Source organism: Ciconia boyciana, chromosome 11 (assembly GCF_034638445.1).
Source record: "Ciconia boyciana chromosome 11, ASM3463844v1, whole genome shotgun sequence".
Taxonomy (NCBI): domain Eukaryota; kingdom Metazoa; phylum Chordata; class Aves; order Ciconiiformes; family Ciconiidae; genus Ciconia; species Ciconia boyciana.
The window spans coordinates 21,693,034-21,714,062 of record NC_132944.1 but is presented as its reverse complement, the minus strand read 5'-3'; the positions used below and the strand labels follow the sequence as shown (position 1 = coordinate 21,714,062).

Genomic DNA, 21,029 nt, shown 5'->3' with positions numbered 1-21,029 from the left:
ATTTGAATTGTCAGGAATAGACCAGAGAGCAGAGACCGAAGACAAAAAAAACCCTTTAAAACATTCTTCCTTAAAACAAAAAAGGTGAAAGAAGCAAAATCAGTAGATACAGTTGCAGAATTTGGAGAAGGAAACACTTAACTGATGCTCAAGAACATTGCTTCCAGCTGCCTTGAGAGCTCTGTAGAGAAATTAGAACAAATTACCTTTACTTTGCAGTAACAACGGAAGTTTAAAAAAGAGTTTCCAATATTGGATAGTTAATTGGAAGAACTTTCTACTGATTTTGTTTAAAAACATATTAAAGCAGAGTTTGCCTCCTTGATCTTATACCTACAACTGTGTTTAGCAACCAGAGTGGTTAAGTCTCTAGGAACCAGTCGCTGATTTGTACCACTGAAGTTCATGCTTGTCACAACTCTGTTCTAGACAGATGATGACCTACATATGAACAATGGGAAAAAAAAAGAATGACTGCATGATACAGAAATGATAGAAACACAAGAGTATGTGTTCAGGCTGTGACACTCATTCTGCTTGGGAAACGTAAAGGGAGATGAGATTAGCTGTAAGGCTCACAGATTTACTCCTTTTCTGCATGTTTTCCTTAGTTCCCCCGTCCCCAACTCCCTTATTGCCTGAGCAGTCCTCAGTGTCCTACTGTAGTTATCAGGTAAACATCAGTGACCTTCCTGCTAATTGCTTTTATATGACAGCTTAATAGTCCCACTGGATACTTTAGAGAGTAGTTCATGAATCAGAAAAGTCAGAATTGGGAAAGGGCTTTTGGGTCATCCTCTCCATCTCTCTCTGCCATAAGCATTGCCAGCAAAAAACCCCCCCAAAACAGCTGGCATTTTTGCAGCCTAAAACGCAATTGAAAAAGAAAATCGAGATGCTCTGAAGTGCAGATCCTGCAAGTACAGATGAACTACCTGGTGGATTCCCTCATTTCTTTGCCAATTATTTCCTTCCAGTTTTGTTGCTGCTTTTGTAGCCATCAAAAGCAACTTCTTGCTGACACTGACCACGCTTGTACTATAGCATACTTTACTGAGTGTTTGCCTCTGACATTCACTCTGCATTGCAGCATACTATCATTTGCAGTTTTGGCCCGAGAGCACAACTGAGATTTCCAGTTCTCTTGTCCATACTGCCCAGGCAGTGACAGACAGATACACTATAAGGCAGACACCAGAGAACCGATGAATAGTTATTGGTAATGCAAATGGGATAGCAGTACTGCTAACAATTTTCTCTCTAACCTACTGTCTTCAAGCCCTATAAAGGCTAACATTGCCTTAAGAAACACTGTTTGAATTATTCCTCTTCCCTGTGATTATAGCCAATTCTGTTGGTAGAGAATTTACCATATGCTACTTCATTAAAGCTACTTCCATAAAAACAGTTATATAAACATTTATTGTTTAGCACATCTATCCTTTCCCTGTAGCTGCAGAGCTGATATGCAGATAATACTGGTCTCATTTATTACTTTGTAGTTTACATCCCCTTCTCCATCTCTCAAAGGAAGGTTTTCTACTTGAGCTTTAAGGTTCTGGTCACACCAGACCTTGTAATGGGTAGGATCTATGTGAAAATTTAGGATTCTTCTTGTCTTTGGTACAGACTGCTGACTAACCCTGCTGAAAGACTCGCTTGTGATGTGTTGCCAAAAGACTAGTTTTCTACTAGCACAGGCTCAGCTCTGTTGGCAAAGACAGGATGTCTTGACTGTCCTGTCTGTGGGTTAGATAATGTTTGCAGTAGCTGGGGTACTTGGCTAATAAACCTTGGCTAATGGTTTTTTGTTTAAAACAAACAAAGGCTCTTCTCTGTTTTCCCCCTGCTCCTGCATCAGTCAAGTACAGTCTGGCCCTTTGGTACAGCTGGACTGGTTTTCATCAGCTGACTTAATACATTTCTTAGCCTCCTCGGTAGCTTAGTAGAACCAGGTGGGATGAACAGCAAAGGAGGGATTTCCCTGGCTAGAGCTTTCCTTCATGTCTTGCTCTGCTGTGAAATGAGCCCTGGGCTGCCACTGTGCCTGTGAGACAAAGGGTCCCAGAAGCCCAGGCTGCACCCAACACTGGAGCTTGCACAGCCAGATGGAAGATGAAGAGCCATACACAAAGGCTGGGCAACCTTGACTTTCAATCACAGGAGTCCAGAGTACCAGTACTAGCAAATTAAGCATCGTCTGAGAAGCGCAGCTCAAAGGCAATTCTGTCCTTAAGCATGTGTTGCCAGCTCTTCTCTGTGGGACTCAGCTGTCATCCACAGCCAATGCAGCATTTGTCTCTCCAAATTCTTCAGTTTCTGCAGAATCTGGAAGCACTGAGAGTCACTGAACTTCTATTGGTCCACTAAATCCGGGGGAGGAGGGATAAGATCCCGTGGGTTCAGCCTAGCAACAAGGCAAACATCATAGCTGTCGTGCATGAGGACGTTGATGGCCACCACGTTCCACTGGTTCTCCCACGTGTCCAGCTCGAGGATCTCTTTGGTGATAACTTCATGACGAGCTGAAAAACGGAAGCAACAACAGCAGGCATCAGGAGTCAAGTCAAACAGGATCAAAGAGGTTTGTGCAGTTATTATTATGACCCTTCTGTAAGGTGGCAATAAAAAGGTAATAGTTGTGGTACTAATAGTTACACTGTTCGAAGAGCATGGGAGCTGTCAACATATAGCAAATGAAATAGTGCAGATGGAGATCTGCACAGTGTATTCAGTCCTCATGCTCTGGGCTCCAGGTGCAGCTGCAGGGACAAAAGCATGAAGTGCTCCATCTTGGGACAAGTATGCAGGTGGCATTTCATTGTGCAAGCAATTGTCAAATGCTCATCTTTTAGAGACAGAGCATTGCCTGTTGTTAATGAGTATGCCTACATGCGGTATGTTGTCTTTTCTTTGCCCCGACTAAAATGCAGCTCTCAGGCTCCTGGAAGCACTCCAATACTATGGCTTTTCTTGGGTGCGAAGTCTGGACATCCTGTGATTTGGCGAGAAATAAAGACAGAAAGAAACCTCCAGGGCTTTAAAAGTACTTTAGCTGTTCTGAAGTGCTGAGGAATTTGTCATGAACGGTCAGGTTAGAAGAATGCCATTAAATCACAGCCAATCTCAAGACAAGAAGCTTTTTACTGAGACTAACAAAAAATAATGAAAGAATCACCATGCAGCAGAGAACCATAGTTGTCAACCAGCAGCGCTATATTAAACTTCTTATAAGAATGCAAAACCTTTCTTTGCTAACAAAAGTCCTGAACTCTCCAGCCATTGTTACTCAAAGCCACGTTCTCTCCTAAAAATAAAAAGTGTCTTTCATTTCAGCTCACTTTGTCTTTTCATCTTAAAGTTGCTTTCTCACAGCAAGTAACCTTAGTCTAAACTTTTCTTACTTTGAGCTGAGGACATGCACGTGCTTTGCTGTCACCTTCCTTCTGATGAATTTCTGGATAGATGTATTAGAAGCCAGGTCTTGGAGATTTCCAGGCACAGACACTTCACAGGTACCAGGATAAGAACCATCATAGCAAAAAACCTTGAATACTCAACACTGTTTTATTGAGTCTTGTACTGGGTCTGTGTGGCAAGGTTTTGGTAGTGGGGGGCTACAGGGCTGGCTTCTGTGAGAAGATGCTAGAAGCTTCCCCTGTGTCCGATAGAGCCAATGCCAGCCGGCTCCCAGAGGGACTCACTGCTGGCCAAGGCTGAGCCTGTCCATGATGGCGGTAGTGCCTCTGGGATAACATATTTAAGAAGGGGAAAAAAAGAAAACCTGGGCAACTGCAGCCAGAGAGAGGAGTGAAAACATGTGAGAGGAACAACTCTGCAGACACTACAGTCAGTGAAGAAGGAGGGGAGGAGGTGTTCCAGGTGCCGGAGCAGAGATTCCTCAGCAGCCCATGGGGAAGACCATGGTGAGGCAGGCTGTCCCCTGCAGCCCATGGAGGTCCACAGTGGAGCAGATATCCACTGCAGCCCGTGGAGGACCCCACGCCGGAGCAGGTAGATGCCCAAAGGAGGCTGTGACCCTGTGGGAAGCCTGCGCTGGAGCAGGCTCCTGGCAGGACCTGTGGCCCCGTGGAGAGAGGAGCCCACGCTAGAGCAGGCTTGCAGGACTTGTGACCCCACGGGGGACCCACGCTGGAGCAGTCTGTTCCTGAAGGACTGCACCCCGTGGAAGGGACCCACGCTGGAGCAGTTCATGAAGAACTGCAGCCCGTGGGAAGGACCCACGCTGGAGCAGTTTGTGGAGGACTGTCTCCCGTGGGAGGGACCCCACGCTGGAGCAGGGGAGGAGTGTGAGGAGTCCTCCCCTGAGGAGGACGGAGCGGCTGAGACAACGTGTGATGAGCTGACCGCAACCCCCATTCGCCGTCCCCCTGCGCCGCTGGGGGGGAGGAGGCAGAGAATTTGGGAGTGAAGTTAAGCCCGGGAAGAAGAGAGGGGTAGGGGGAAGGTGTTTTTCAGATTTGGTTTTATTTCTCATTATCCTCCTCTGATTTGATTAGTAATAAATTAAACTAATTTCCCCAAGTTGAGTCTGTTTTGCCCGTGACAGTAATTGGTGAGTGATCTCTCCCTGTCCATATCTCCACCCACGAGCCTTTCGTTATATTTTCTCTCCCCTGTCCAGCTGAGGAGGGGAGGGATAGCGCAGCTTGGTGGGCACCTGGCCTCCAGCCAGGGTCAACCCACCACAGGTCTTAAAAGACTGGCGACAGGCTAAACTTTACAGGGTCCGGACTGAGGTTCCCATTCAGCTATCCCTTCTAGAAAGCTTTTTTTTTAAAAAAAAACCAAACAAAACAACAACCACCAACCCTATCCTTCGCATCTATCAACTGCATCTCATTGTTTGGACACTGCCCTTCTGTGGAACTGGCAGCAAAGGATTGAAGAAGGCGAAGAGAGTGAAAGACAGAAGAGCATCCAGAGGCATATATTGTTTCTCATGTTGGAAGCACAGACCACATATTCCTCCAGAGGACAGCAACCCTGGGCGGTTAGTACCCTCAAAAGAGTGCTGCTGTGGTTTAGGTTCCGTGCAAAATTGGCGTTGATGTTATGATGACGTAGCGTCATGGGATTTAACATACCCCTAGGGCTCCTCTGCAAGTAGCTTCAGGATGTGGGGAGGTCGGATGGAAACAAAACTTCTTCCCCTCCCAGGATCGGTTTCCTCGCCGAGCTGATTCGGGACAGTTCTGTTTACTGCGGGTCCTGTACATGCATGGGAGTTGTGGATGTCTCAGCTTTATGGAAATTTCTGCACATTTTTGTCATGTTTATCTAAGGAAACCACTCACCAACCATTGACTATCTCTGCCCCCTCTCTCACCTGATAAAGGCATTGCAGCACAGTGTTTCTGCCCCACGGTCCACAGCCCATACTCATTTTCCCCTCAGTTGTGTCTACAATTAATTGTGGAATAATTTTTCTTGGTCCAAACCCAGATCTCTGGGACTTTCATAGATCTCTAGGAGCTTGCTTGAGTAAAATTCAGGTCAGATTTCAGGATTTAGCCTCATCTGAGTAGTCCTTGTTCCATTCCCTTCTGCTGTTCACAGAAAGTGAAACAATAGTCATGATGGTTTACTTATTGAGCCTGGATGTTAAAGGAGAATACTACTACTACTACTACGTAGGAAAGCTGCACCCATCCAAGAGAGAAGACAGCAGACTGCTAAAAAACCCAGTTACACGTGAAGAGAGAAGGCACGACTGACAAACTGCAAACAAATAACGTGCCAGTACCAGCACAGAGCTCATTTCTGTATGACCCTGCAAGAGTGAACAGGTTTTTCCTAAGAGACAAATACAGAGACACAAACAGACCTAAGCTGTGACATGGGAGGCTCCAGTCCCTGTATTTATTATTAGATCATCTCCTTTATGCAATGAATTTTTATGCCTGCATTTTCTTTGGCATGGGTGATGACCAAAATGAGACAATCAGAGGGAAAAAAATCAAACGCTGGAACTGAGACATTCTGTGGGTGACTGCAACACTTCAGAAAAAAAAAATCATAATTAAAACATCAAAGGCAGATTCAGCAACCCTTCCTTACAAGCCTTGCTGTGTTTTTTCCTGACCTTGGTGACTCACAACCTTTAGCGTCCCCTGTTTCCCTTCTCTGTGGGATGTTGTAACTGGTTTTGTTCCACTCTACAGATTCTGCTTTCCAGCACATGGAGTGTTAGTTAACTCTTAACCCTTGGGAGATAAAAAGAGTATGTTGTTGGAATAAGGGAAGCAATCATTTCTCTAGTCTTATCGTGTTTAATATGAAAGGAAGCAGCACCCTGTAGATGAGAAAGTTCATGTGAGGAAAAGCACTGCTCAAAATACAGTCATACTTCAGAAAAAAATGACATCCCCCTTTTCTTTTTAAAAGAGAAATGAGTTAAAACACCCCCATCCTTAAGTCTTTTTTTTTTTTTTTTTTACTTTTAAAAAAATTTTTCTTGGTTAGGACAATAGAAAAGAGAATAGCACCTTTGATTCCAGGCTGTAACGTTGGATTTGGGTTTTAATCCCAATAAAGTTTTAAGTCTGAAGGTGCAAATAATTCCAGATTCTGCCTCATCAGTTCACCTTATTTAATTGCAATTTTGTTTTAAAGGCAATATCTTAGCAGCCGATTTTGCTTACAGGAGAATAATGTGATGTCTACAAAAAGAAATTGTCTGTATTACACAGATTACCTGCTTAAAAAGCCACCCCACAGAACTCCCTGTCATACACAGCATTACTCTGCATCACTTCCCAGACAACCACCTTACCTAATGAAAGAATTTCACTCCTTGCCAAATGCTTTCATTTTTTCCTACAAAATGAGGCAGTATTTTTCTGCACATTCTTGTTTAACCATGAGAAGTTTTAAGAGACTTTCTTTACACTATGTTTTTCTGCATAGGAGTTAAACCCCTTTATATTAGAATTATTCAGGTAGTACAAACCTAACCCTAATGCAGACCCTTTTCAAGCAGTAAAACAGTGTTTATAGCAGTATGGTTTATTCTTATTCAGGAGAGGAAAAGGCTAAACCAGCATAGGGAACATTAATTCCAGCATAAATTTATCCCCACGAGAAATTGTGGTATGTTAAAAGAAAGTCAGAGCTCTTTTGGTATAGTTACACCTTTTCGATGTACAAGTGCAGACTGAAGGCTAGCACTGCGCCTACAAACCCATCTTTTCCCAGTGAAAGAACTTGAGTTATACCTGAAAATGTTTAATTTATAAATGCTAAAATCATATTTCATATATGTAAATATAGTAGTCTGACAGCAAAATGAGTCTAATCTTTACATTCTTTTATATTCTGGTCTGTAAACAAAACACTTTCCCACAATTTTTCATACGACATTTTTCTTTGAATGTACCGAAAAAACAACAAAAATATTGATTTTCAGTACATGATTGCCTGCACTCCATAAACACAATCATGTTTTCTCTTTAAAAGGTTTCTTTTCAAATATGATTCACTCCCCAGATATGGCCAGACTTAATTTTATACTGTAAGTTTTCTCATGTCATTTGAATCAGGACTGGCCATAAATCAGGATGAACCATTCTTGGAAAGACCCCCAGTATGACTGCAGGCAACATAAATATTTGATCTGCTTTTTCTTCTTTTTTTTTTTTTTTTTTGAACTGCATTCCATTTGTGATTTGGAGGTTGGGGGGAGGATCAACTTTCTGTGTGAATATAGTATTTATTACCACTTTTGGTCTTTTTTGACCTTGCTTTCTCTTTCCTATTTGGAACTGAACATTCAGATACAATTATTAGGTTTTGGGTTGGGAGGGTTAAAGGGAGGCAGATGTAGAAGAATTAAGCAACATGCTTAACAGGTAGAAAATCTATAGGTCATCCAGGACTATTAACCATGCAGCTATTATGTTCGTAAGCCAATACAAATAAATTCACTCTACTATAGCCTGTTTAGTGTCCAGAGCGTTGAACTCAAAAAAATTCATGCTGAATTTTAGTTCACTGGAGTTAAATCTATGGCAAGTTTGCTGAAATGTGGTCAATATTTCATTATTTCTTGTAGAAGCCCATTGACATCAGCTGGTATGTTTGCCTCCATCTTCTGAATGAGGAAACAGAGTTCTGGAGATAGTGAGAGCGTGTGCCAAGTCACGAGTCGTGATGCCGCTGCATCAGTGGAGGGCAGAGATATCCAAAGGAGTTTTGGACAAGCTCACCTGCCTACCAGCTGCGGCATAGCTGCATTGACATAGTGGTATATGGCCAGCAGTGCCTAAGCAAGTTTATCCAGAGCAGGGCCGGGTACCTCAGCCCAGAACCGCATGGTGTAGTGGGGTAGTCTCGGTGTCACATCTGTCCTTGCCCATGAGCTCTGTGCCCTGGGACATCCTCACACAGGCTACTTGCCCGAGCTCCTGCTGATGTCGGTTCTCGGGTTGTCACAGCACCTTTTCCTTTCCAGTTTGCAGTTTCCTAATGTGCTCTATCTTCTTTCGCCATAAATCAGCTTATAAAAAAAGACACCAAACCTGTAGTGGTTAAACCATTAACTGTCTGCTCTGCACCTTACATGGAAAAAAAGCACTTGAACATCACAAGGTGCTTGCCAGTTCCCCAACAGTCCCCAAAATGTTTACTCAGGTGTTTCTTTCACTGGCTTCCCCAGTTCTTGTCCCCTAACAGCCACCCCAGAGCTGCCTTGAAGCAGTTCAGCCTCCGCTGCTGGTTTGTACCTGGTTTTGCACGCCATTATCTGTACCAGAGAATGATTTTAAACATATGGGACTGGCCTCTGCTACTTATCTTCCTCGCCACTAATAGCTGCTTTCATAATTACATGATGTGGAGGTAGGCAACTTGGGAATTCACGTTTGTGTTGCAATGGGATAAAAGTGCATTTAGATCATTACCACCAGATGTCCGGGCTCCTCATTTGCAGTAGGAAAAAGAATAAGTTCATCGAGTCTGTGGCCTTCAAGCCCATTTGCCTATGCGAGCTGCCCCCTAACTCTACCAGCCTTGCTAGCATAACGCAGCGAACACCCCTTGCGGGGTCAAGTACATCCATCATCTATGCCTGTGGGCAGAAGCAGGCAGAGAATACACAGGAGAGGGAACTTGGCTGGGCTGTTTAACATGCTGGCCAGCCTTCGTGATGTTAAGTATCAAGGCAGCGTATCCCACCAGACACAGCGAAAGCTGGGAGGCAGGTTGGGGCTTGAATTTACAACTGTGGCAGTTTACTGTTTTCAGAGCACCTGCGTGGAGTAAGGTAAGATATTCGCTCTCATAGACTGGACCTCTATCCTCTTGCTCTGCTGTGTAATTCTTCAGGATTATAGTTTCATGATCCAGCCGTTCACTCACAAATCAATATATATTAAAATTTTAAAAAAATTAGATGTAAAGAATGGGATGGTCTACAGGAAGGAAGTTCTAATTCAGTTACTTCAACTGTTTTTCTTGGCATTGATTCAGCTACTTCAGCTTTTAAAATCTTTCCAGATTTTGCCTGTTGGTCATAGGCAAGGCCTCTTCCAGACATAATCTTCCAAGTGCTGGTCCTGCTTGCGCTGCAGGTGATAGCCGGTTCCCAGATTACAGGGGCAGCAGGATCAGCGCTCCTGAAGTCAGTGCACCATGCGTATGAGTAACAACTGCAAGATCGGAATAAGAATTACCAGTCTCAGACCATCCTAAGATACTGTTTCTAAATGCCTTACAATGGGTTAATACATTATTAATAGAGGATATAAAGCATGTTTAGACTGTATGCATGACAGGCAGTTATGAACACAATAGAAGATGTCATACATGGCTACAAGCCATGTTTCTAAACAACCTATTGACCTCTTCAGCAATTAATTAAAATGCATTAAAATATCTATTAATCTTTCATTAACCCTTTATAAACTATAAATGAGCCTTAGTAAGAAGCATGACTGAATTACTAATACTGTGCTGTCAGCTGTTGGGTCAAATTTAGATCTGAAATGAGCAGGTGCTGCTCCCCAGCAATTCCCCTGACCTGTATTGGTAGCTAATGAGCAGGGGGTAAATGGGCAGCCCTCCCTGGGAGGGCAGCAAGCTGGGGAGGTCTCTCCCGCACGCCGGTTCCCGACAGCAGCCCGGCAGCTCACGCCGGTGCTGGGGAGAATTCGGCAAAAGGTCGAGTAGCATCTTTCGGGGTGGACTTGGCACGCAGCCTGGAGAGATGTGGCAGTGCCTGCGATGCGGCGGGCGGCCGCAAGCAGATTTCTATGCTGAGCGAAGCGCAGGGACCCTGAATCCCTTTCATTGGTGGGAATATTTATTCAAATGGTAACAACTGTGGGCAGGAGAACTTTAATTATTCATCGCTGCCCAGTAAATTCTGACGGAGGGAAACAAACAGTGCTGCAGATAGGCAGCCCAGGGTTTGCCCCTCTGCTTTATTTAGCTGGGAACATGGGAAGGTGCTGCAGAAACAGGTTTTGTTCCAATCCCTCAACCCCCAAACTTCACAAGTGCAGTATTTACTGTGCCAGACTTCTTAATATGTCTAAATTTAATCTGATTCCAGTAATGTTCCATAACCACTATAATAAAAAACAAGCACTAGAATGATTCTCCATCTAAATCACATAATGGAGGAGACTAGGGGGAGCAGCCTTTATGGGAGATTAGTCAAAATAAATAACTATTAAGCTAGTCCACTGTCAGGAGACGATGGCGTGGAGATACAAACTCATTAGCTCAGCTGGACTACAGTAATTACTACACAGTTCTGCACTGCTGCAAGCAGCGCCGCTTCTATTCCAATGTATGGATTGCAGTTTATGTAAATGAGGACGAAGAGGCCAGAAAATGAATCTAGGGTAAGTACCTATCTTTTTTTTTTTTTTTTGTGTAAAATTGGAATGACACAGCTAGTAGGACTCAGTGTCACTATCACCTATCTTGGCTAACAGTTGCAAACACAAAATTGAGATTCTTGCATTACAAGTTCATAGATATTTCTTCCCTTTCCCCTTGCTCTGACTGTGACACCACTTAAGTGAAAAATTGTTTTCTACTTGGTATCAGTAAATAAATAACAGAACTGGGTTAAGCAGCTCTGGTCCCACACATGATGCTAAACACATTACAGAATTTTTCAACATCTATAGTAGGGAAGCAGTACATATATCTTCTCTGCTATAGACTACATTTGAGATGGCAAAACTGCCAGTTCAGAGAAAGACAGTTCCGCATCGAGTGTGCTGTTAGCTGATGAAATCATAAGACCTTTTAAGTGATATGTGCTGCTAATAGCAGACCTGTTAAACCTTTTATTATTTGCATTGAGGTGGTTGTCCCTTTACTTTGCACATCAGCTGATGTCACATGGGTATACAGTAAAGATGGCATTCTAATTATCAAGTTCAAAAGTCAACTTAAAAAATCAAGTTAAATCATCAAGTTAAAAAAAGCAACTCTGGATTTGAATTTATCAATTCAAATCTGTAAGACAGCCAGTTGGACCAACATCTATGATCTGAAACTAAAGCTACAACCCGCAGCCCCCAGAAGCAGGCTACGAGATCTGTATTTGTGCAGCAACAATGCAAAGTCAACAAACATGTGCCTCCGCAAGCTGACAGTGACAGCAGATGACGCAGTCCCAGCAAACAGGCACGCGCCCTTGCCTTCATTATTTTCACCAGAAAAAAATATTTCTAATACTCAGCAGCAGTCAAAAAGAAAGGGAACCCAAGCTGGCAGGCATTTTATATAAGTGTGTAATGCTGCATACCTGAAGAGCTGCTTACCACCTCCTTCGGTGAGGCACGCTAATGAGGCTGCTTCTGCCAGGCACGGGCTAACGTTACTAGCTGTCAGCCCGTGCAGGTGGCAGGTTTTAGTTCTACGTAAAGGCAAAGGAAATAAAACACGTCAACAAGAACGTTGTACAGTCAGGCTGCAAAGGCTGGTTTAAAATCCATAGTTACAGCAGTAAATGCGGCAACATATTTTAACGAGTAGTAGCAAGCTGGCTGGCTACTGCACGTTGAGTCCTGAGTATTCACGCTACAGCTAATGTTTTCACTCTGCGCAGAACTAATGGACAAAACCAACCATTTGAAACATTTCTGAATATCTTGATGAATGCTATAACATTGCTGACAAATGACAGGCAACGTTCACAACACTAGGCTACGTGAGCTGGAGCTGAGTGTCGGAGACAAGCAGATTAATGGTTCCTATTTGCCATAAGAGTTTTAGTAGAAAATTAGCTAATTCGTATAAACTACTGGCTAACAGATGGAGTTTTGCAAGTCTTGCTAAGGAGGAAACAAATTCAAAACAAGCAGAAGTGATTTTTTGGGGTACTTCTGATAAGAACATACAATATGTGTCAGCTAGTGATGCAACACAGGTCTCAGAGTGGTTTGTACCATCTAACCATAGACACCAAGCTCCTGATGTGTTTGCCTTAGGTAAGCCAGGCTAGAATCCCTCGTATCCCGATTGAAACATGGAGCATTAAGACACAAGAGAAGCCCTCGGGGTTCTGAATTGCCTTCTGGTCTTTCAGAGCAGATTTAGAGCACCAAGGACCTGAATCTCCCTCTGGAAGTGTCTGTGCTTCTCCATATGCTGCAGAGCGCCCAAGGTCACTAAGATCTTAGTGTAGGCACTCCAGATAAGTGTGTAAACTTCAGCTGAATTAATCCCCTTTCATGGCCAGGCCTTGAGCAAGCTTCTAACTTGAGGAAGCCTCAGCAGGGGAAGTCTTACAAGGTGTGTTTACCAACACAGCTCAACATTGAAGAGCGTTCCTTGCAGTTCAGAGGAAGCATGGACTCTCGATGAGGCTTGGACATACTTTAGAGTCCACTCATCCTTTAGAGAGACTGTGCTCTGTGTTGTTCAAACTCTACCCTCAGCTGGCCAAGCTGATTTCCCTCTGGAGACTCTAAATAGCTGTAATTTCTCTTAATCTGCTCCTGGGGATGCTGTTAGGGCTGCACCACTTGTCCTCCTTCAAGCAGACAAAGATTTGTGAGAGGCAACATATACGGGACAGGAATCTTGCCATCACAAAACTTTGAGTGTCATATGGGACTCAGAAGCTATGGTAGCTGAGCAGTACTTATCTTTTCTCCAAATTTAAGGCCCTTTGAGTAGTTGACAGCTGCTTTTCAGCTTTGTGTTTGTGTACAGCATCTCTGGTCTCTAGTTATCCATTTAGGTCAATACTTGTGCAGAAAGGCATACAGAGCATGGCACATACACGAGTAAAATTAAGATGCAACAGCATCCTTAGTAGGCCAACTTGCTGGATCAAGGATGGGTTTAAGCAAATGCAAAGACAAGTTGAGGCTGGGGAGTTGGGGACAGATCTATAGTATATAGGGAGCTGGTTGCAGCCCCTTATATATGTTGGCTAAGACTTTCCACTGCAGCAGTACTTTTGGCTTACTTTTTTTTTTGAGAAGCACTCATTCTTGAATGTTGACAGCAGCCCTTTAGTGTTCAGCAGGCGGAAAACCCAGAGACTACAGCTGTGCCTCCAGCTTGTTCCAAAAACTCCACTTGGTTGAAACTAAATTACAATGTTTTGTCAAATTGGAATATCCTCTCTTGGTTGCATCCCTCACAAAAATCAAAGTGGCATGCCAAGAAACCCAAAAGACTAAAACCAAACAAGCACATTCTAAAATAACCCTATCTGCTACTAAAGCAGCAGCAGCACATGCTGTTCCGTGAATATCTTGAAGCTGCTGAGCAGCTGTAATTGTGAAAGAGCGCAGTCAAGCCACCCTCTCCAAGTTCCCATATGACAGTAATAGCCCTCGCTCCACCCTTCACCCCCCAGGAGCAGGTCAGGGAAGAGCTCTTTCCAGCACGCAGAGACGATGGGGCCCGGGAGAGAGGCCAGCTGGAGAACATCTTCAGGTTCAGCATATGGACTCCACCTATCTTTTTCTTGATGATGGTAGCTGGAAGTTGTTATTGTTATGAAGATTTAGAAAGCTCTTTTCCTTTAATATCTTGAAAGTCATATTAAGAAGCCTGTCCTTAAAGCACAGTTTCCTCTCAACTCTTCAAACATTTTGCATCCATCTGATTTACAATTGAGTGCGTGAATCTTATTTTGGCTCCTTTGTTAATAGACATCGTAACAGCTAACGACACAATCACATACTATTTCTTCGCTGGTATACAAAATGCATGCATAGGGGGTCAGAATTCAGGTTGCACAGGTAACTACAAAACCGGCATTTTCTAACTCGGACTTCTTGTTTTCCAATCTAAATAACACTTTTAGTGCAGGGGAGTTCTATACATAATTATATAGATTGCAATAGTACAGTCAGGAATCAGGACCCCATTGAGCTGGCATTATACAAACACACAAAAGATGGCCGTCTTGAAATCCACAGGGGGACTTTCAACCTCTCCCGGTACTACCGCTCTTTATACGTGACTCAGTGACGGAACGTGGTGGTTTGTACAGCGAGTGTTTTTATGGCTCTGAAGCTACCTTATTCAGAAAATCTCATACTAATCTGTTAGTCATCTTGAATGGAATTGCTTCATTTGCCAGTGCAAACGATCAGCCTTTTGAGATTTGTACCCACTAACTTTAAGCTTTTTCCTAACACTGCTGAGAAAAAGACAAATATGACGGCACAGTGTTTGCTATGGAAAGACAGTGATGTATCATAACCATAATCGCTCTGAGGTCACAGAACTTCCATCAGAGATGACACGAGAACGTGCCTGTTGCAGAGCTGCCATACAGTTGTTTTCAGGAAGCAGCTTCCTCAAACGGTAGCAAATGAAGGGAGGGGAAGGTGAGTTGTCAACTAGCTGATGAAAATCACCATTCTAAAACAGCAGCAGCTTTAAGTTTAGAGTTTGTTATACAAGTAGAAGTTGATGCAACTGGAGTCGGTGTAATGTGAAGGCCACGTCACCCAGTGATACCACGTGGCCATTCCTGGGCAACAGCGAGCCTGACGTGACATTTATTAGCAGGGGATAATGCATCTGTATTACTGCTCTCTCCTAGAAAGGAAATTGGGGTAGCAGCTGCTGTGTAGCAGGAGAGTTTAAGTGTGCATGTTTTGAGAGACTCTTTGCATTTATAATGAAAAAAAAAAATAATTGTTAGCAGTACCGGAGATGTAGATAGAACCAAGCACGGTTGGGAGGAGGACGACTTAAAAGGAGAAAGGTGGCTATGGGGCTAGGATTATTTGAAATCACCAGATCTGGAATTTTAGTCTCTTTGTACCTCATTAAATAAATACACAAGCTTCTTCAACACTGATTGTGAAAAGCATGGAAGTAAATAGGCAGAGCCAGATAACTTGGCTAAGGACAGATGGATAGTGCCTTAATCTGCAACAAATATGTCCAAGTTCTTTAATGTCCATAACACACTAAGCTCCTGATCTCAGTAGCTCTGGATGTAGATTTGGACAGGTTTAGCACAGATTGGAAATATCCTTAATTTTTCATGTTTTGTTAAGAAAAAAGGCAAAGGACAAACAGAACACAATTCATATTGACATTAGGAGCCGACAGTCCAAAGGGCTGAATCGGCTCTGTTGTTGCAGGGCATGCCAGTGCCACCTGATAGGGTTGGTTGGTCATCAGGTCAGTCTGTGTACAGTGAAACCAATTTCAACCACGTAAAGTACGGCAGACTCATTTTAGTACCTGCTCCGCGAAATCCTCCACAGAGGTACAGCTTGCCTTCCACGGAGCCTGCGCTGCTGGAGTTCGTTCGTAAGGAGAGGAGGGGAGAAGGCATAGGAGGTCCATCCCTCCAGAAGTCTCCATCGGGGTTATAAATCTCCACTGCATCAAGACATTTCCGTGTCTGTCCCCTGTCACGACCAAGGCACCCAATTCCTCCTGCAAAAGATACATAGGTCAGATGTAGCAGTCCCAGATTCTGCTGAAAAATACATTGCTGGCTGCGTCATTTTTTGTTTACATGTCCTCATCTCCCTCCCTTTCTTTTCCCTTTTGCAGCTCCAAAAATTTGTTAGGTAGTAAACTCAAAGCAGAGGCTACTGCACGTTATCTACAGACATCGAAGCAAGATCCTTTCTGAAGTCTTATATCGAAGGAAGGACAAGAGGCATGTCTTCAAAACGCAAAGGTATTTTGTCTTGCTTTCTGTCTATATAGTAGAAATAGTCATAATTACTTGTTCTGTGTGCTGGACAAATTGCTTTATTATTAAGTTGCAATGGATCAAAAGTTATTCTCCAGTTACTGTTAGTGGATTTGACCCTTACACTTGTTAATCAATGATCAGTTGGATTTTTTTGGCGTCTTTTCCAATAAGAGAAAAAGATTGCACCCATTTCTTAAGGGAAATAACTTCCAGAAACAAACCCGTCCAATATGCAGGAATGCCAATCGACTTGTTTGTGACAAGCCCTACTGCTGAAGGGTTAATTAGGATGCCTGAAGTTGGTCTGCAGGATTGAAACAGATCCCGCTTTTCATTTGCTGGGACATACCGCAACAGGCTGCAGACATACCCGAGATCTCAGTGCACACTGCAAACACTGCACACTGAAATCACAGTGTAAACACCGCCTTTCCAAATCCTTTCCACTGATCAAATCCAGATTTTCAATTCACAGCCTTTGGTTCTTGAGAATTAATATGCTGACATACCCTCGCAGGTTTTCCATCTGCGCCAATGGACACAGTACCCTGTAACGAGCACTGGTGGCATGCTGAAGCAGTTCTTTTGTGCATGTGTGTGTATGTGACCACTTTTAAATATAAAATGACTGCAAGACGCAAGCAATTTCCACACGATACGTGTGTAGGACTGCTCAGTTGTGCAAATCCAAAATGCATTGTATGGCATGTAATTATGCCCTTGCATATGCAAAGGGAAAGGACTGCAAGTATAACCTGTGCAAAGTTGGTGAGGCTGCTTTTAAAATATATTGCTCCTAGTGCTGTTAAGCTGGTCTGTCAAAAACGAGCCCCTAGTGCTCCAAGTTTTACTTGCGTATGGTTTTCCATCTACCTCTTAACATGGACTGTGTTACTTTTTCAACCTTTGTGCATTCTCCAAAGATATTTGCAAGAGGCAGCGACATGTAAATAGGGACTGTAATGCTTCAAATTTGCTACCGCTGTATTCCTGTTCTGTATTTTAGAGTCAGGTAAAGACAAGATCAGTTATGCCTGTATCAGAGCAGCAAAATTAGAACCAAATTCAGTGTCCATTATAATCAGCAGGAAGTTTTCCTCCAGCTGAACTTAGCAGCATTTGATTCACTTCAATATTTGAATTTGAAAACCTTCACTGGGTTTGGTTTCCAGTTCCTTTTCCATGCACAGCAAATCTTTACTTGTCCTAACACCTACCAATAAGGTCCTAGCGGTTTGTGTTAGGCTCCCCTCAATGTGTGCTTAAACAAGCCTAGCATCCAAATGCTTTTGTTACTAGCTTAACACCCCCAGCTAAGCAGCATTTCCTCTGATGGGCTCCCCTCTGAGGAGCTCTGATTCACCTAAGGGAGCTGAGGTAGAGAGTAATTGTGGTCATGGACTTTTGCTAATCATTTCCATGCCAAAAAGGGAGTTGTATGCATCATCATGCTGAGCCTTTCTCATGGTGGAGTCTCACTGAGCTATTCCTTAGGACTATTTGGAAACAAGAATAAGTTTCAGAACTCAAACATTTACTTATTGTATTGATCTTTATGCCAGGAGCATTACCCTCTTCTATGCAGTATTCTCCGCTACTCCTTAAGGGCTTATAAGAGAGGTGCCCCGCCGAGGACAGGACACTATTCCCCTAAATGTATCAATAAAAGTTTTAAGGGCTAATCAAATTTTTTAACTGATAAGGCTATTTAATTGATAGCTTATCATGTAGTCTTTCTGATTCTATAGCATCCTTAGGTAGAATCACAGAGTACAGCATGCAAGAATTTGCTGCCGAGGTACGTACAGTCTACAGAGTGCAGCGTAACGTTGAAAGAGATACTCAAGCCAGTTTCAACTGGGAACCAACAATATTAAAGCTCCCCACAGCCTAATTTGATCTGTTCAAAAGACAGCTTTGTGGTGCCAAAGACAGACTGCTGCTGGTTCTCAAGCTAGCTTTTTTTTTTTACAATTAGCCCAGGTGTTACTGTACACCACTGAAGAATACACACTCACCCAAAGGAAAAGTCTTCATATGAAGAATGAAAGAGCATCTTGTTCAATCAGAGGAATGAATGGTACTAGTTAGGGAATGCACGCGGCACGTCAGAGTCAAACAGTAGCTTTGCTGATTGCCGCAATATTTCAAAGGGACAAAATGCCCCAGAACTCTTCTAGAAGCATAATTGCTGTTTGTTTCTTAGTGCATTTTTATTGTCATTTTCTAAATTGAGTAACTGTAGGGCATGGTAACTTCAGAAAGAACAGAAATAATCAGATACAAAACTGATACGGCACAGCCAGTGACTTTTTGCAAAAAATCACAACCATTACCAGTTAATGAAGACATTCAGCTGCTAATCCAGGGGATTCGCCTCCAAACATTTTTCCTGTATAGTTATTAGAAAAGCAATCTTTTGTGACCCATTGGAGCATCTTTTCAAAAGTTTAAGCACTACCACATATTTTCAAGCATTTATGAAACCTTCATTGAATAGTTTAAGCAACTTAATGTCCTTTAATCCTGTTATTATCAGAGACAGTCCTGAAGGTACTACATATCTCCATTTTATTTACGCCCTCCACAGCCATTTCAGATAAATCCAATTTCATGTTCGGTTTACAACAGGGCAAAGCTAAGTTCTCAGCAAATAGAAAGTAAGAAGGAAAAATCAGAAGGGAGTAAAGTTTAATTTTCAAGCTTAGAAAAATAGTATTCTGAAAAACAAGAAAACAAGAATTTCAATCTCCTCTTCTAAAGCAATGCTAACACTGAAATATTGCTAACAAAGGAATCTGAGGATATTAGACTCTACCAGCACTGCTTTGCTGTGTTCCCAGATGCGGTAGCTGAGAAATACTCCTGTGACACGATACTCTTCTTCCTCTATGGAGACTGATGTCTCGGGCCTCTTCCCAAAGAACCAAATACACAAATCAACAAAAAAGGTTCTCAAACTTAAATCAGTTCGCATCTGCAACTGAGTGGAGGCATCTCACGTTAACCAGGCTATCCATCATCTACAATGTGTATATGGCAGAAAAAAGAAACATGCTGTGTCAGGCAATTCAGGCTGCTTTGTGCTCCGTCACTCACGACTCCAGATCATCCTGTCCCACTGCCTTCTTCATTCAGATCGATGAAACCATTAGGAGCGCAAGTGGAGACATAAGGAATTACAGTTAAGACCGTGAAGATTTTCTTTATTTCATGTTCCCCAAGTAGAGCAGCTGAACAACTGAGTTCATGCTCTGCTCCTACAGGACCCCCTACATAAAATGGAGGTAACCTTAAAGAGGCCAAGGGAGAGTGCAGTAAAGAGGGCAGAAGGTCGTACGTCATCTGGAGGGGACTCTTGTGCCAAGTGACCCGCCCGCAGCACGTGGATCTGTACTCGTCATTGTACCTTAAACCACCCAGAACTATAGGTGGGATCATTAAGACACACGGGCTGTGATCGCAGCCTCCCGGGAGTCCCGACAGGCGTGCAGAAGGGCAGGAATTGCTATTTCTATGCCCACAGACTGGGATGGATGCTGGGGAGGGTCCTTCATTAACCCACACTCACCTATCTCATCACAGACAGAGCAGGTGAATTCAACACCACCTGGCTTAGTTCTCTTCATAAAGCACAAGTATATGTCCTTGTGCAGGGGGAGATGGATTTCTCACAGGGAGATTTGAACATTTCTGTCATTTTCACGTCCATCACACAAGAGGATTTAATCCCAGAACCCAGTCTTTCCCCCCCTCCCTTACAAATACACCCTTTCAACACGTTAGGCTTTTTACATTATGTGCTTTCCCTAGGAGATATTTCAGATGCCACTGAAGGACTAAAAAAGCCAGTGAAGCCACCTTTGTGTTCCCAAACCCATTAATGCTTGAGAGCTTTCCATATCACACTTGGATAATTCTGCAATCAAATATACTTTTCAAGGGCACTCAGTAAGCAGTGGTTCTAATGGACTTTGAATTTAACATGAAGCTCCATTAGCAAAATAAATATATAAATAAAACACATTATCTTTATGAAGAAATCAGGATAGAGAAGACAAGCCTTTGATGCAAGAAGGCAAAGCAGGCTAGGTGATGCAATTAGCACGTCTTCAGAATTTCAATGAGGTACGGTTCTGTGCCTTGCTATACCCACACGCTCCTCGTAGCTGGCTGAAGGCAAAGCATATTGCTTTGGCCGAGGTCAGCTGCCTCCCTCTTACCCCACGCTCATCTGAGAAGACTGAACGCAATTGGAGTCACATCAGTTCTAATAACAGAACACCCTTCCAGCACTTGAGGGGGAACGTCTGTAACGGCCACGAAGTGGTAAAGAGTCACTAGTAATAATTAGTTCAGCAGGTGCAAAGGAAATAAGTGCCTTGGATATATCTGTATATTTCTATAAGAGTGACGCCGACATGCAGTTGAGTTTCAAGAGATAGGGAACATTCCTACCTACATGTACCCGGTGACTTCACCCACATCACTGATACTTGTAAAAGCAGGCACTGGTGCAGAGCAATTCCACTGCCAAGTCTCATCCACACCAAGCTCTTATGCAGCTACATTTGCCAGGCAGCTGAGTCCAGCATGGACAATTTTCTTTCCCCCAGGATAGCCACCCAGATCCAAGTCTAGATTGCTCGTTGCACAGAGAGCATAGCTGGCCAAAATGACACCTGGTGGTTGGTGGCTCAGAGTGGCAGGGTGATGGGGACCTCTGAACAGCAGGCTTCATACCATTCAATTTGGTTCCCCCACTAACAGACACCTGAAATGAGGTATGAACTACAGTCTCTCAGCCAGGGCAGTATATCAGGGAGCAACAAGAGCAGAGCTGCTTCCAAAGGGAAGG

At 43.3% G+C, this 21,029-nt stretch overlaps 1 protein-coding gene across 1 annotated transcript in view; it reads right to left on the bottom strand.

Moving 5' to 3' along the window:
* Positions 1-2,355: 2,355 nt before the first annotated feature.
* The window catches only part of KBTBD12 (kelch repeat and BTB domain containing 12), a 31,473-nt gene continuing 12,799 nt past the window's right edge, over positions 2,356-21,029 (bottom strand). Inside the window, exons 4-5 of the mRNA XM_072876414.1 lie at positions 15,706-15,903; positions 2,356-2,525 (exon numbers count right to left, since the gene is read on the bottom strand). Of these exons, the coding sequence (XP_072732515.1) occupies positions 2,356-2,525; positions 15,706-15,903 (368 nt within the window). The remainder of the gene's footprint in view (positions 2,526-15,705; positions 15,904-21,029) is intronic.